The 16,485-nt window shown below is 30.9% G+C and overlaps 3 protein-coding genes across 4 annotated transcripts; 2 read left to right on the forward strand and 1 right to left on the reverse strand.

The window, feature by feature from the left end:
* Positions 1 to 1,132: 1,132 nt before the first annotated feature.
* On the reverse strand, positions 1,133 to 2,345 carry LOC106764055. Its single transcript, XM_014648263.2, has one exon. The coding sequence runs from the start codon at positions 2,239 to 2,241 to the stop codon at positions 1,303 to 1,305; it is 939 nt and encodes a 312-aa protein (XP_014503749.1). The 5' UTR covers positions 2,242 to 2,345; the 3' UTR covers positions 1,133 to 1,302.
* A 3,537-nt stretch (positions 2,346 to 5,882) lies between these two features.
* Positions 5,883 to 10,456, forward strand: LOC106763024 (sm-like protein LSM8). 2 transcript variants are annotated; one of them, XM_014647182.2, is made up of 6 exons: positions 5,883 to 6,032; positions 7,508 to 7,572; positions 7,783 to 7,823; positions 7,921 to 7,995; positions 9,968 to 10,020; positions 10,127 to 10,456. In XM_014647182.2, exons 2-6 carry the CDS (start codon positions 7,536 to 7,538, stop codon positions 10,215 to 10,217), a joined length of 297 nt encoding a protein of 98 aa, XP_014502668.1. In that variant the 5' UTR covers positions 5,883 to 6,032; positions 7,508 to 7,535; the 3' UTR covers positions 10,218 to 10,456. The 2 variants fall into 2 exon arrangements, with proteins under 2 accessions (XP_014502668.1, XP_014502667.1); XM_014647181.2 differs by having other exon boundaries at positions 5,886 to 6,032; positions 7,499 to 7,572.
* Positions 10,457 to 11,910: 1,454 nt separating this feature from the next.
* Positions 11,911 to 15,851, forward strand: LOC106762995 (cytosolic Fe-S cluster assembly factor NBP35). Its single transcript, XM_014647144.2, has 4 exons — positions 11,911 to 12,083; positions 13,093 to 13,165; positions 13,269 to 13,370; positions 14,696 to 15,851. Exons 2-4 carry the CDS (start codon positions 13,129 to 13,131, stop codon positions 15,622 to 15,624), a joined length of 1,068 nt encoding a protein of 355 aa, XP_014502630.1. The 5' UTR covers positions 11,911 to 12,083; positions 13,093 to 13,128; the 3' UTR covers positions 15,625 to 15,851.
* The last annotated feature ends 634 nt before the right edge of the window (positions 15,852 to 16,485 follow it).

Consider the following 16,485-nt stretch of genomic DNA (forward strand, 5'->3'; position numbering starts at 1 on the left):
AACAGGTTTCATAATGTTGGATAAACTATTATTTAATATGCAAACATTTAAATAAACTTCAATAATTAAAATGTTGAAAAAGTTATTTGACCCTTTATACTAAAATGAATAATGTCTCTTTTTGACTTCTGGCTTTGCTCTTAAAATAAGAGGATAAATCTAAAAAGTAAATGTGAGTCTAGGAAAGTAGGTTTTAATGGTTTGCAAATAAGGAAACATCACAGTTTGAAAATTTTCCTTGTTTAGTAATGTAAAAGTGCATAAGAAAACAATTCATCATATGAATCCACAATAGGAAAAATAAAAATTTCTTCATCCATAACATTTCAACTATCTCTAATTGTTAAGTAATCAGGTTTTCACAAAATTTGAGTCTAATTTTTCTAAATTAAAATTCATTTTCAAGACCCTTAGTAAATTTCAAGTCAATTATTTATTTAATATTAATATACATTAAAAATTATATTAACTTAAAATAAAATAAATTTATTTTATATAAATTTCATATTATAAACTAATTTTATAAATTAAATTAAACTTAAAATTACTTTTTAATATAAAATCAAAATATCTATGTTAATAAAATTTATTATTTATTATATTTTATTGAATTATTCACTATTAATCTATCTATTAATATATAATCACAACTAAAACTTATTTTATATATATTAAAAATATCGTAGAAACTAAAATATAGAAGAAATAAGACAAATTTAAATTATATAAATATATTCAAACTTTATTTTCCAGGCTAATCTTTGTAAGATTAACTCTTGAATATCAAGATATATTTTACTTGATAAAGATGCAATTTGATTTAAATTTTGCACTAAATTGAACATATGCTCTTTGAACCTGACATATGCTCTTGCTCCTTGTATCAACCAAAAGTCTAAAAAGAAATCAATATCCAAACATGTAGCATGTGTGTTTGTCCTAAAACCAAGTTTGTCGGAGGCAAAATCGATTCTCAAGGTTCCCACATGATCATGTTATTAGTCTCAGCTGGATTCTCCATAAACTATTATTCAGCAAAGTCAAAGATGCAACTCAAACCCCAACCAAACCGAATCTAGTGGAACAACGACAACATATTTTGCAAATTACCATGTTATAGGAAAAAAATAAATAGAAACAATAAGAACACATATTAATTCATCAACATAATGCAGTACTCTCAACATACAGAAGGAACATAACCGATTCAAAAGAGAAAGAAAACTTACTAATTTTACAGCTAATTAAAAATTAACTAAATATTATTACACTAAATAAAATGTAACAATTAATAATTTTTAATTATTTGGCAGATCCTCTGCCAATCATTTCCTTGTACCTCATGATGGAATCCAGCCTCTGCAGCTTCAGCTGCTGCTTGAACTTGTTGATGAAATCGTCGGCCTTGGCGTCCACCTCGTCGTCGACTGGGGCACCGCTCACCTTAGCCTCCCTCACCGTGGCCGGGCGGCGGTTCTCCACGATGTCCTCTTCTTTGAAGTGTGCAAAGGCAGACTTGCTGCTTGCTGACTTTTTCATCTTCCGCGGCAGTTTCACCGGAACCTCACCAGAAGAAGGCTTGGTGTCAGAGTGTGTCCTAGTGAAATGACCATCTTGCCCCTGCTGCTGCAATTTGCTGTAAATCTCGTCCAGGGAAGAACCCTCTTCGCGGTCTCCAAGGCTGTAGTCGTAACCACCGCTCACGACAGGAAAGTCATCGTCTTCCTCTTTTTCCTCGTCGGTTTCGACCACCTGGGGTGGCGGCAAGTGGGGTTTGTCCGGCGCGTGGGAAAGTGTGACTGCTTGGGGAACTTGGGGAACTTGGGGAGTGAGTTTTGAAGTGAAGGGTTCGGTGGGGAGGTAAGTGTAGAGGTTGATGGATTTGAGTCTTTGAAGGAGCGAAGGAGATCTAGCAAGTTGGAAGGTTTCGTTTTGATGGGTTTGAGATTCATGAAAGTGTGGGTGTGGAGGGTCTTGGGAGGGGTAGAAGTTGATGGATTTGAGTCTCTGCAAGATGGAAGGGGATCTAGGGAGGTGTGGGTGTGGAAAGTCATTAGCTTGATGATGTTGGGCATGAGGGTCTTGGTGTTGGTGTTGGTGGTGTTTGGAGCTGGCAAGGTTGGAGATGATGAAGATGGTTCCGATGACTAGTTGGAGGAGGAGGAAGAAGACGGTGGGTGTGAACCAGCTGTAAAGGGTGGCTAAGAATGTCGGGGAGGATGAGACTGCTTCCTGAAGCATGGTTGTGGTTTGAAAGGTTTGAGAAGTTGAAGAAGAGAGAAGAGGTTGTTGGTATGGTTGGTTGGGTTTGATTTGGTTATGTAGGGTGTGTGTACTTGTTTAGTGTTTAGATATTTAGCTAATGTTATTCAATCTATATAAATAAGTAAATAAATTAGAAAGAAATTAAATTTAAATAATATGAGAATATTGGTAAGGGTAAAAGTTAATTTTATTTATTTATTTATTTATTTATTTTGAGTGTATGAAGAAAAGGCATGTGAAATAAAAGGATTGGTTGAGAGAACTCGAAGATCGAGAAAAGCGTGGTGGCATATGATGGTTCTGCAACAAAGGGACAAAATTAGAGGGTAGATTTGTGAAACGTGGGACACTTCTTCGTTGAATTTTCGGATATTCATGTCGACCTTCACTTCAACAAAACCTGAATTCAATTTCAACCCATCTTATGAATATAGAGGTATGGGTTATCACCCCAACCACTCAATTCATGACTTTCACTGTTGAAATTAGTTTTTATTTTAAATTTTTATATAATTATATATATTTTTAATTTAATTCAGTTGATTTTTTTATATATGAAATAGTGTTTGTTTGAAGTATTTCATATATTAGTATAAAAAGTTGTTTAATCCATAAAAAAATGTATTATCGTTTAAACTAGTTCAAATTTAAAACGACACTAAATTTTATATATATTTAATCATAAAGTTGTTATTAAAATATTTTTCACTTATCTTTATAAAAAGAAATTCATTTTTTATATGTTTATCATTATTACACAAGTATAGGTTAAATGTTAATAGAATGCATATGTTAGTTAATATAATTTTGATGTTTGGAAATTTCTATTTTGAGCATAAGGATCTGAACTTACCAAATGTAGATAAATGCATGTTACACTTTTAGTCTACTGTCTTCTGCTTTTGAAATCCAAATCAACAAAACCTCTCCTAACACCAAACTCAATTTTTTTTTTCTTCTACATTCCAAATTCTTGTTTTATTAGATTTTTTTAATCGTATTTAATAGTTTTATTGATTTAAAAGTGAGATCTAAAATAATTTAAATATTTTTTTTTATTATCTAACACATTTTTTAAAAAAAAAATCATAAAAGTATTAGATCAACAACAATGCAAATATAATGTTTTTAAAAAAGGTTTTAAAATACATTAAAAGTTAACATGGTTTTTTAAAATCACGGATAAGATATATAATTAGAAAAGAAAATATTAAATAAAAGTGGAAGTGTGATTTATTAATATAGAAAATTGTATTAATTTTTGCACATGCAATTCCTTGTATGGTGGACTTAACAGGTGTGAAACAGTTGAATAATATAGCTATTTTGGTATTAATTAATGAGTTGGCACAGTATAGTGCGTTTCTATTTTAATCTAATTCTCATTTTTTTATTCATTTACGTACTCATGAATTTATGTCTTAGGTTAGTCGGTTTATTATTTTCTTCTTCCTGCCACTTAGTTGTCACAACATTACAATACAAGTATACTTACTACCTTTTTAATGCTTCTATCTGTTACCAGTTTTTTAGATTAATCACACCATAGAGTATATATATAACGTAAGAAGATAATCATAAAAGTTGAAACGGTATTTAATTTTTATCTCACATTATTTAGAAATGTGACCAAATTATAAAATATAACAGTGTACAAATTTTATAGGTTTAAACCCTTTTTTGGTTTCTAAGTTAAGTTTTGATGTTCAGTTTAGTTTTTGTTTTTAAAAATGTCAACCTTTAGTCCGTATGATATGAAAAATGTATCAAATCAGTCTTATTTATTAACAAATCACAAGATTTTCATTAAGTGTTTTGTTGTTCATAACACCTTCTGTTAACAAATCACAAAATATTGGATATCTAGATATGAAAACTTGTGATTTATGTGTTGTCATAAAGACTGATATGATACATTTTTTATATTATAGAGACTAAAGGTTGACATTTTTAAAAGCCGAGAGTAAATTGAACATCAAAACCAAAAAAAAAAAGATTTAAACCAATCTTATATTACAAAGTTAGTTTTGAAGGTTAAGAGTTAAATATTCAAACTTTACTTTTTAAATCTTAATCTTTTTACATGTCCATCGTAATTATGAGGTGAGAGAAATTAATTTCAATTAATTTTTTTTATTCTCTTTTTCAAATGACTCCAGTTAAAAAATTTTCGTATAAATATAAACAAGACGGAGTATGCTACTTTTTAAAATAATATTACTCCTAGAATAAATACATTCCTATATTAGACTTCATGACGCAAATAGTAATAGTTCATTTGAGATTAAATTATATTTAAAACTAATGCAAAGTTAATCGAATCTAAAACTAGTACAAACATCAATTAATTTGAAATCGTCTAAAAAGCAAAAACCAGTGTAATTTTGAAGGAAAAAGAAGTTACATTTATTTAGTAATGCTAAATAATTCCAAACATTATACATTAATTACTATACAAATTATGTGTCAAAGAATATTTTTAATTGCAAATCATTTCACATTGTGAATTGTAAAATTCATTAACATTTTAAAAATGAAAACATATATAAGATATATAAACTAAACATGTAAAAATCTAATTAATAACAACCACATTAAAAAAGAGTGGTTGTATTATATCAATAGGTAGATTGTATTTGATTAAACTAGGTTGTATGTCCAACTTCTTTGTTAAATGAAAAATGTTTTTTTTGTTTTTTGACCAATTATTGATCAATCAGTCAAGTTTTATTAGGGAGTCTTAGATTATAAAATACAAATAAATATATTTTTTTTATCAAGACACTTCTAATATTCTTTTACAAGTTAATTTTATTTTAATCTCTAGTATTTTTTTGAATTTTAACTAATCTTAATTATCCTTGTTTAAGTATTATTTTTTCTAGTCACTTTTAGTTTAATTCAGTATTCTCTTAATAAGTCACTCTTAACTTATATAATATTGCTCTTAACTTATATAATATTGCAAGATTTGGATGATGAACAAATCATTTACTTAGTATATGTTTTTCAACATATACCTTTCAAAAAATTCATGATATTTGGTAATTAGGATTGGTTATTTTAATTGCAATGGTATATATATATATATATATATATATATATATATATATATATATATATATATATATTCTCTTAATCACAATACAATGTTTGAGTCTTTAAGTAATTGTTGTCAAATAGTACTTTCTTAATTTTCTTAATAAAGTCATTGATAAAGATTTTGAATTGTCCTTTTTCTTTTTCAAAAATTTCTTACAGTTTCTTTTAACATCTTTTCTTGCCCATTCAAATAACGTCTTCCACAACATTTTTTTCACACAATTTTCGTTTTCCAATGAAAAAACAACTTTTTCAAATAATATACTTTGTAAAGAAATTTTTTTAGTTTACAAAAAATATTATATCATATTTAATGTAGAAATTATTTATATTTTAAAATATTATTAATCAGAGAGATAAATTATAATATATATACTTGAAAGTTATTAATCGACTATGATTTTTAAATATTTAGCCATTTATTTTGTACAGAGCAAAAACTAAATATAAGTTATTTTATGAGAAATAAAAATCCAAAACACAATTGTGTGATTTTAAATTTTTGTGTAGTCTTTGATTCGAAGAAAAAATCAAAATATATTTTAAACCAATCTCACAAGAACTATTATTGTTGTTGCGAAACCCTTCCGAAGACCCTGCCACAGTCGCTTAAGCTCTCCACCGCCGAATTATTTGTCGCCTCCGACGCGCCGCCGCGATATTAGGTTTTTCAATCTAGACTTATCAGAATATTTGTTTTTTTTTTTTTTTTTTGCTTTGTGTGCAGTTGAATCTATCAATTTCACTTCATACCTTTTCACTCTGTTTCTGCTTTAGCTTTCCAGAGAATATTTCTTCAACTAATTGGACTACTAGATTCATTGTAGTAGAAAATGTTTTTTCATTGACACCCTTTCCCTAATAGTACCGGAAAACTGTGTTTATTTCAGGAGCCAGTTGGTGCCCCCCTTAGGCACTTTAACAGTATTTTTTAGGGTTTTCTTGGGATAAACATAAACCTGATAATTGCGAAATACGTGTGCGTTTAGTATATATCTCAACCGAGAGGAAATGTACTGTGATCATTGTCCATGGAGGACGTGTTTACAGGACAGGGGAGACAGTAGCAAAGGGGTCAATGGGAATTAAGTGACGACATTGTTTGGCGTTTGCCTTGGGGGATACTGTTCGCCCCTTGCATTTCTAGATGTTATCTTTTTTTCTGCATTTTAAATTCCTTGGAATTTTGAAATTTTCTATCCATATAGAAGCTTTGCTACTTTGTTAAATTTTGTAATGAAATAAATCTAAATAATTTATGTGAATGATTTTTCTTACAAATGGAGGTATTCATCTATTAACAATTCAGCTTGCTGGTATTTTAATTTCCTCGGAATTTCAATTGAATAACCCTAAAGCACAGGCACATGGCATTGAAATATCACTTTTATTTTACAATCAAATCACTTTAACAGTATTCTTTAGGGTTTTCTTTTATTGGGATAAACATAAACCTAATAGTTGCAAAATACGTGTGCGTTTAGTATATATCTCAACCGAGAGGAGATGTACCGTGATCATTATGGTTGTGGTTCTGACTCTTCTACCATTATTGGTTGACTTTGACATCTAGTACGAAAGCCAAACTGTTTTAACTGTTGTTTTAAGATGATTCACAACTCCTGTGGAGTGACTGAAATGTAGAACTGGAGGGAAAAATGTGTTTTTTTGCACTTAGGATGGTAGGTTTCCACTACTGTTTATCAATGCTTTCTACAATTTATGCTTGGAACTGGGAACTTATTCATGCCAATATGTTTTATTGACCAATGACATTTTTCTAGGTGCTAAATCACTGTCAACTTGATTTTGGTCTGAGATTGATAAACACATTAGGATCTCTTGCATAATATATAATAAATGATTAAATTTTTTTTCCATCATTATGCATAGTAAAATTGTTAGTAATCTTTCATGAACATTTTTCCGTCTATTTATAATTGTTCTTATTTTTTTATGCAACCTGGATGTCATAAACGCTAGTAGTTTGGTGTTAACATGTAAATCCCGCTATTGAAGTTAACACTTGATTTGATTTGGGAGTTGTGGCATCACATTTCTGCTCTACCCTGATTGTAGCTGGTTCTGAATGTACATTTGCATTGCTTTAATTGATGTTTTGACATTGAAGCTTGTACAGGGGTGAGAGTGTTACCTAGCTAAAAAGCATGTCAGCTGGACCTGGACTTGAGTCCCTTGTAGATCGTAAGCCATCTATGAATATTATGTTTTGCTACAATGTTTTATATTCTATACGTAGCTATGTTATTTATTGTGCTTATCAATGACAATTATTTTAGTTAATTAAACATTGGAAACTAATTCTCCATCCAATTTTGTTTCCGTCATCTATGATATATGCTCTAAACATGCTAGTAGTTGCTATCCTTTACTGGATCTTTTGTTTGTTGACAGAGACAATTTCAGTCATTACAAATGATGGACGGAATATAGTGGTATGCTTTTGTATATGAACAAAATTCAGCTTTTTTGTCAGTTGTGTTTTAATAAGTGTCATTGCTCAGGCTACAAACATGTCTTCTTTTTGTTCAGGGAGTCCTGAAGGGCTTTGACCAGGCAACAAACATAATTCTTGATGAGTCCCATGAGCGAGTTTATTCTACAAAGGTATGTTGAAACTATGCAGTTGTTGAAACATTCCTTCAAAGATTAATGAGCCATAACTTTAGTGAATTTTGATATGTAGCTTCAAAAGTTAGTTCCTTAAAGGTGGACATGCTCACTATTGAGGGTAAAGAAAGCCCATTTTTTCCATTCAATGTTTAAAAGGCTAAGATTGACCCTTTCCGTTGTAATGTTGTTAAATTATTAAATATGAAACACATAAAACTAATCCCTCTTGCCCACTTGTTCTCTCCATTAGATGACAAGCAAGGCTATGCGGTATTAGATTCTGCATTAGGCAAAGGGCTAGATCCATTTCCACCGCGCAAAATGTTAGATATACTTGAGAGTGAATTATTTTTCCATGACTAAGAAAGACCTTGCAAAACTGGTTTGGTAATGCCAACATTCACAACAACCACAGGATTTTTATCTTACTAGGAGAGGTCTATTACATGAATTACATTACACCAATGGGTTTGGTTAAAAACAACTTCTGATGATACTATTCATTAGGAGACTCCTTTGAGTAATTTCCTTCAATGTCCTTCTATGTCTCCCTTTACCCATTTTCGCAAACTCAATCATATGATATGTTCTCTTCATCCGTCTCTAATAACCTTCTTTGAAAGTGTCTGTTGGTGGCATCTATGTTTTACCAAATATTTTTCCTCTGTTTCTTATAATTGCAATATATATACTCACTTTTACACTTGAGCAAAATTCCTTTGGTTCTATAGTTCTCACTCCCAAAAATTTTACTACTTTTTATTACTCAACTTGTTATTTTTCTCCATTTTTGGTTGAAGAAAATTTTCTTTCTTTGCATACAATCAATATTTCTCCTGATAGTCTGTTTCATAGATATTTGTCTTTTATATGTTGTTTGTGAGCATGGGAGTTTCCTCCTTGAATTCGAGGACAAGAACCTTCTAAAAGAAAGATAAAATGCTGGAATACTTCTCTGCCTTTTTGTTCATTCGTTTCAGTGTTTTTATAGGAAGAGAATTCCGATACATCTATTGGTCTTCTGCAGCAATGAAGGGAATGACAGAATTGGTAATAATGGAATGAAAATGGAAGCTTGTTAAGAAATCTAAAATAATAAACTCAGAAAATAAAGGAATTAGATCTTCTTGTATCTTCCAATTTAGTCTCTGAAATGCACAGGTTTGGAGATGTTTCTCTTGAGCCTGTTGACTTTTATCCCAATGAAGCTTGGACCTTCCTTTGCATTTCTTGAATTCCTGAATTTTTCTCAATATTGGGCTTCCTATCATGTTATTGCTACTTCTATCTTGAAAATTATCTCTCAATCGATGCCTCTGCCTCGACAATGATTGTTGCATTTTTTTCTTTTGTTTTTGTTGTGCTTTTCTCTATTTTATATATGTGTTGCATCTATCTTTCTCCATAATTGGATTCTTGAGTAGAAGTGATTTTGTGTGTAACGGAAGTAGATGAAATGGAAGAGGAATTGTTAGCTAAATGATGAGAGTAAAACATAGTAAAGCCTTCTGTTCTAGGGGGTTCACAAAGTCTATTGTGTGCTTGTCTCCTGAAGCCCGATTGTTTCTTTTACGTAACAGGTGGAATGGTAAAATCTTCATATACATGCATACACACATAACTATGTATGTGTCTGTGGATTGGGGAAAAAAAAAACAAAAGTAACATTACAATTTGAAGTGTTGTTCTCAGCCGTTAAAACTTCGGACAGTAAAGTTCTGGTTACTTCCTCCAAAGTGAGTTTGTTCACTTTAGAAAAGTCAATCCCTAGCTTTGAGCTATTGATTGCTCTACCAGGAATTGTCAATTGTTTTGTTAATTTTGCTATAATCTCTCCCGACCCTAAATCTTTGCTTCATTTGAACTTTTGTATCAGCTGCGTATTTTTTCTTGAATGTCACGCTTTAAGTCTTTTACTATTTTTATGTCTTCCTAATGTCATCATGGTTCGTGTTTCTAACTGTAGGAAGGTGTACAACAACTTGTTCTTGGTTTATACATCATCAGGGGTGACAACATGTATGACCCTTACTCCATTTTTCAAGTTGTTCATCACATAGATTTCATGTTGTGGCACTATTTACATGCCGAGTTATGTATGATGGTTTCCCTTTGGTCATTGCAGAAGTGTTGTTGGTGAACTGGACGAAGATCTGGATTCTAATCTGGATTTATCAAAACTTAGAGCTCATCCCTTGAAACCTGTCATCCACTGAGTGGAAATACTTTCCATGGATCTGCTGGGTGAAAAGAGTGAGTTTTGCGGCACTCTATGCCAATTACGCTGTGAAACTCTCTAAGAATATACCAGATAGCAGAACTTTTCCAATATTCTGATTCTATTAAGCATGTAAGTTTTGTCGAACAAATGAATGCAACAAATTGACTATCTGACGTGAAGAAACTGCCCTCTATTTGGTTAAAATTGATACGGAAGTTATTTACAAGTGAAAAATGTGTATGATTATAGTTATTTTAAAAAACTTACATTTTACAAAAAAGAACAACTCTTTTTTCTTTTTCTGTGTGTATTGAATGCAGCATGAACAAGGCATGTGAAATTGATTTTTGAGGGGGAAGATGATTCGAATGTCAACAAACACGTGGTGGTGGCATAAGAACATAATCTTAATTGTAGAGGTGAATATCATTTTAATCATAAATTGATTGAATAAATAATTTAAAAAATATACAATTATATATTAAATAATTAAGTTATAATAATAATATAAGAAGAAACTAATGGTTATATATTTTATCTTTTGTTTATTTGTTATTATTTTCTTCCAATCATTATTTGTATTTTGATTTGAGTTTAATTTTTTTTATTATAAATATAGTATTTTATGTGTAGTTTTGATATAAATGTGATTAATTTTATATTTAGTTTTAAACTATATTGAATATTAATAATGAAGAAAGAATGAAACTAAAAATGTAAGGAAAAAATGTAGAACGGCATTTATCAAATGTGAGCAAAATAAGAATATGAAGTAAAACAAAATAAGAGAAAAATATCTAAGAGATGAAAGAAACAAAACACGTAATTCGAGATGTAAAGTATCTTCCTATTCTAAATTCTGAAAAGAAGCATTATTAATTTATTAATTATAATAAACGCATTACCTTAACAGAATGGGGAATTTTAGAATTTTGGGGTGCAGGAAGAAAAAGGTGGGATACAGGAAGAAAAAAGTGGGATGCAGGAAGAAGCACCCCACTCTGCTATTTACACTCCCATTTGTATCCTTATAATAAGCCTAATTACCTTTATTTCTTGTACACTGTATTTTACTCTTATTTCAATTTTTATACTCACAATATTTTTACTATTTGTTATTTTATATTTTTCACATATAGACCAATTTCTTTATTTTAAATCAAAATTGCATATTGTGAAAATTTTAATAATAATATTTAAAACTATTAATTATCATGTTAAATTTTGAACTTATTTGATCATTAGAATTTTTATTTATATAAAATTTTAAAAAGTTAATTATCATTTAACTTGTTTGATAATTTAAAATATTCTTTATCTAGAAGTTAAGTTAAACTCTTTCAAGGTAGTTTTTCTAATCATGGATAACCTGTATTAATATTATGATCAAAAGAAACTCGTTGGTAGACATTTTGATTTTTCATTTTTAAACAATAAATATAAAAACATAAAAAGTTATTTCTGTGATAATAAGTCTTTCAATGGTTTTATTTTAAAATAGAACATTTTTTGGGACATTTTTAAAATTTGTCCTTTTTATATTTTCTTGCTTACTTTCAACTTTTCTTCGTAATGTATATATTTATTAAAATTTTAACTTTTAGTATATACGTTATATTATATGTAAATATAAGTTATTTTATGAGAAATACAAATTCAAAACACAATTGTGTGATTTTAAATTTTTGTGTGGTGTTTGATTCCAAGTTGAGTTTGAATGAACAAAAAATCAAAATATATTTTAAACCAATCTCACAAGAACTATTGTTGTTATTGCGAAACCCTTCCGAAGACCCTGCCACCGTCGCTTACGCTGTCCGCCGCCATACTCTTTGTCGTCCCCGACGCGCCGTGATATAAGGTTTTCCATTCTAGACTTCTCAGAATGTTTGTTTTTTTGCTTTGTGTGCCGTTGTATCTATCAATTTCGCTGAATACCTTTTCACTCTGTTTTTGCTTTAGCTTTCCAGAGAATGTTTCTTCAACTGATTCATCGTAGAAATTGTTTTTTCATTGACACCCCTTCCCTAATAGTACCGGAAAACTGTGTTTAATTCAGGAGCCAATTGGTGCCCCCTTAGGCACTTCAACAGTATTTTTTAGGGTTTTCTTTCATTGGGATAAACATAAACCTAATAATTGCGAAATACGTGTGCGTTTAGTATATATCTCAACCGAGAGGAGATGTACTGTGATCACTGTCCATGGAGGACGTGTTTACAGGACAGGAGAGAAAGTAGCAAAGGGGTCAATGGAAATTAGGTGAAGACATTGTTAGGCGTTTGCCTTGGGGGATAGTGTTCGCCCCTTGCATTTCTAGATGTTATCTTTTTTTCTGCATTTTAAATTCCTTGGAATTTTGAAATTTTCTATCCATAATATATAAGCTTTTCTACTTTGTTAAATTTTGTAATAAAATTAATCTAAATAATTTATGTGAATGAATTTTCTTACAAATGGAGGTATTCATCTATTAACAATTCAGCTTGCTGGTATTTTAATTTCCTCGGAATTTTCAAATGAATAACCCTAAAGCACAGGCACATGGCATTGAAATATCACTTTTATTTTACAATCATCCTAGAGCCCATCCTTTTTGCTGCTTTGGGGATGACTAATCTTAATCCTAACTCATCTGAATTGCCCCTACAGTCGAAAAGGTCCCTGGCTTGACTAGAATGCCAACTTAATTCAGAGGCCGTTTCACTATTTCAAAACACTGGTTTGACAAACTTGTTTTGTTTGAGTTTGATCTGCCTTTTTATTTTACAACCTTATTCTTTGCCTCTCTGCAAGTTTGTTGTTTGCAACAAAGCACTTACAGCATGAATCTTATCTTAATTGTGACATACTTTCCTTCCTTTAAATAGTTATACCTTTTTCTTCAACTCAAGTGAAGAGTTTCAATGGAGAACGGAGAAATCCCTGAGAATGCCAACGAGCGTATGTATATGCATTTCCTTTTTGTTTCTTGATATTCACTTTTGTAATTTTATATATACATATGAACATCATTATTTTGTATTTTGTATTGTGTCATTTACAGATTGTCCAGGCCCTCAGTCTGAATCTGCTGGAAAATCTGATGCATGTGAAGGGTGCCCAAATCAGCAAATTTGTGCCACTGCCCCCAAAGGACCTGACCCTGGTACTCTTCTTTATCTTATTTTTTTATACGTATTTCCAGCGACTATCAATTTCTAAACAATGACATGATTTATTTATGGAAGCATGTTATAGGTTATTTAGTATATACATTGCTTGTATATGATTTCCCCCTAGGCTTTGTTATCACTCAGCTTGTTTAGTTTACATTGCTAGTAGATGATTTTCCCCTAGGCTTTGTTACCTCTGCTTTTGTGGATTGAATCTCTTCCTTCAGTCATACCCTTGTCAGGGATGTAGGATTTTTTTGGATGCCATTGTTATGTCAAGAAATTTTAAACAAGGACTGGGGAAACATTCGAGGTGTCATTGTTTTGCTTAGTTTATTTATTGTTTAATCTAACTGGTCGTTAACTCTGTGGACTATTGATTGTGGTTATACTCTTTGTAGGTTTTAAATGCGAATTATGGATATAGTTAGGAGTAATTAAGTATAGTTAGGTTCAAATAAACTTCTTTTCTGATTTTCTTATTCAAATTAATAGAGTCCATGACGTAATATTGATTTGATTCTGATGCATATGGATTTTAGAATATTGCTTCCTGAAATTTGTTGATATCTCATTCTCTTTGTTTAGTTTTGTCTGTTTCAAAACTTGCGTTAGTGTTTGTTATTTCAATGTGACCTATCAACATAAAATGTATTTTGAGCTTCAGTGCCAACCTTTTCATATTCAATTTTTCTAAGTTCTGAATTTGTAGTTCTTAGTGTTGTGTGTTGTTGTAGCTGTAACTTTTTATACTGTAAAAGCCAACATAGCACTAAGTAGTCAGTTCCTTCATATATTCTGATCAACCACATGTGTTGAATATCATTTAAGTTTAGGCATATTAAGGACATCAGTTGACATGATAATAAGCTTCAAACGGAATACGAGACACCTACCAAAATGGTTAAGCTGGCTATTTAGCAAACACAATTAGGCCTGTGACAGTTAAAAAGCAAAATAATTAAACTTACAATGCAACACAAACAGAAAAGAAAAAAAGGGCTTAACAGGTTTTGATATCATTGGGTCCTCACAAGATATTAACTTGAGCGGACTGGACAGAAAAAAAGTGCTGAACAGGTTTTATATACCGCATTTTCTTCTCGCTCTTATTTTCCCTTCATTTGAGGGTTTACAGTGATAAAGCATTTTTTCTTAATGGCTAGAACATGTGCTCTCTTGCTGTTTTGTATTTTCTGTAGTACTCTTGCTTTGTATTTGGATAGGGCATTTAAAAACATTTTATAACTTAAAATGTTTTGGAATTGAATTGCCTTCATTTTTTAAAAAATTGGTCCTTCTACCACTGTTTTTGCAGATCTGGTTGCCATTGCAGAAAGAATGGCTACTGTGAAACACAAGATATTGGTCTTGTCGGGAAAGGGAGGAGTTGGTAAGAGCACGTTCTCTGCCCAGCTGGCATTTGCTTTAGCAGCAAGGGATTTTCAAGTGGGTCTTCTTGATGTTGATATTTGTGGGCCAAGTATTCCGAAGATGCTTGGCCTAGAAGGTCAAGAGATACACCAGAGCAACCTTGGCTGGTCTCCTGTGTATGTGGAGTCCAACCTTGGGGTCATGTCAATTGGGTTCATGCTTCCCAACCCTGATGAAGCTGTTATATGGAGAGGCCCACGCAAAAATGGACTTATCAAGCAGTTTCTAAAAGACGTGTACTGGGGTGAACTTGATTTCCTAATCGTGGATGCTCCACCAGGAACCTCAGATGAGCACATTTCCATTGTTCAATGCCTTGATGCCACTGGAGTAGATGGTGCAATCATAGTGACAACACCTCAACAAGTCTCTCTAATTGATGTGAGAAAAGAAGTGAATTTTTGCAAGAAAGTTGGCGTGAAAGTTCTTGGGGTTGTAGAGAATATGAGTAGTCTGTGCCAGCCCATCACAGATTTCAAGTTTATGAGAATGTCTGATAACGGGGAGCAGAAAGATGTTACACAGTGGGTTTGGGAGTATATGAAAGAAAAAGCACCAGAAATGCTGAATTTGATTGCTTGCACTGAAGTATTTGATAGCAGGGGCGGGGGAGCAGTGAAAATGTGCAATGAAATGGGGGTACCCTTTCTTGGTAAAGTTCCTTTAGATCCACAGCTTTGTAAGGCAGCTGAAGAAGGTACATCCTGCTTTGCTAATAAAGATTGTGTTGTTAGTGCTCCGGCATTAAAGAAGATTATAGAGGAGTTGATTGAAACTAATGGATGGTTAATGTTATTGAGTAATGGAGCTTAGGAGTATTGATTTATGGTGATCTCTGTAAATCAAAATCTAATTTTATCTATGAATTCTTAGCACAGAAAACATTCCTTGATATTTTATGGAATGTAAAAGCTTATATGATTTGTGTTTGAGACGTTTTGGGATGTGAAGTATTGGTTTTCTATGTTCAATGTAGTAACAGATAATATTACAATGAAATAAGTTTTCAGTTTGTATTGACCTCGAAGTTATAGTCTGTATGCAATGTATTGATTTTTTAGAGTATCTTTCTTAAATACATTGGATTTTATAGCTATGCAATCGATTAGTCGTTGTTTGAGTTGCATTTGAATAATGCCAAGTTGAGTGGACAAACTGATTTATAAGAATTTCTAAAAGTATGAATTGATTTTTTTATTGTAAACTAATTTTAGTTTATGTACCAGTTAAAAGTAAAAATGTAATAAAGATTATATGAAAAAAAATTATATATATTAATTTATATTTAAATCAAGTTTAATTTATAGAGATTTTTTTATCTTTTAATTTATTTAGAGAAATTTGTCTAAACATGTTTTTAGTTTAACATCAAACAAACATTTTGAAAATTACATTGGCTTTCAAATCCAAAATATGGATTTTGTAGTCGTATTTTATCTTTACGTCCATATTATTTTTACATCATTGGATGAATTTAATTATATGTTTATATATTAATTAGACCAATTTTAAAAAAATATGTTAATGTACTAGACGAGTTTAATGTTATATTTTTACAAGATCTATTTTTAACGTTTTTACATATATATATATATATATATATATATATATATATATATATATATATATATATATATATATATATATATATATATATATATATGGGTTTGTTAA

The sequence above is a fragment of the Vigna radiata genome, chromosome 6 (assembly GCF_000741045.1).
Source record: "Vigna radiata var. radiata cultivar VC1973A chromosome 6, Vradiata_ver6, whole genome shotgun sequence".
NCBI lineage: Eukaryota > Viridiplantae > Streptophyta > Magnoliopsida > Fabales > Fabaceae > Vigna > Vigna radiata.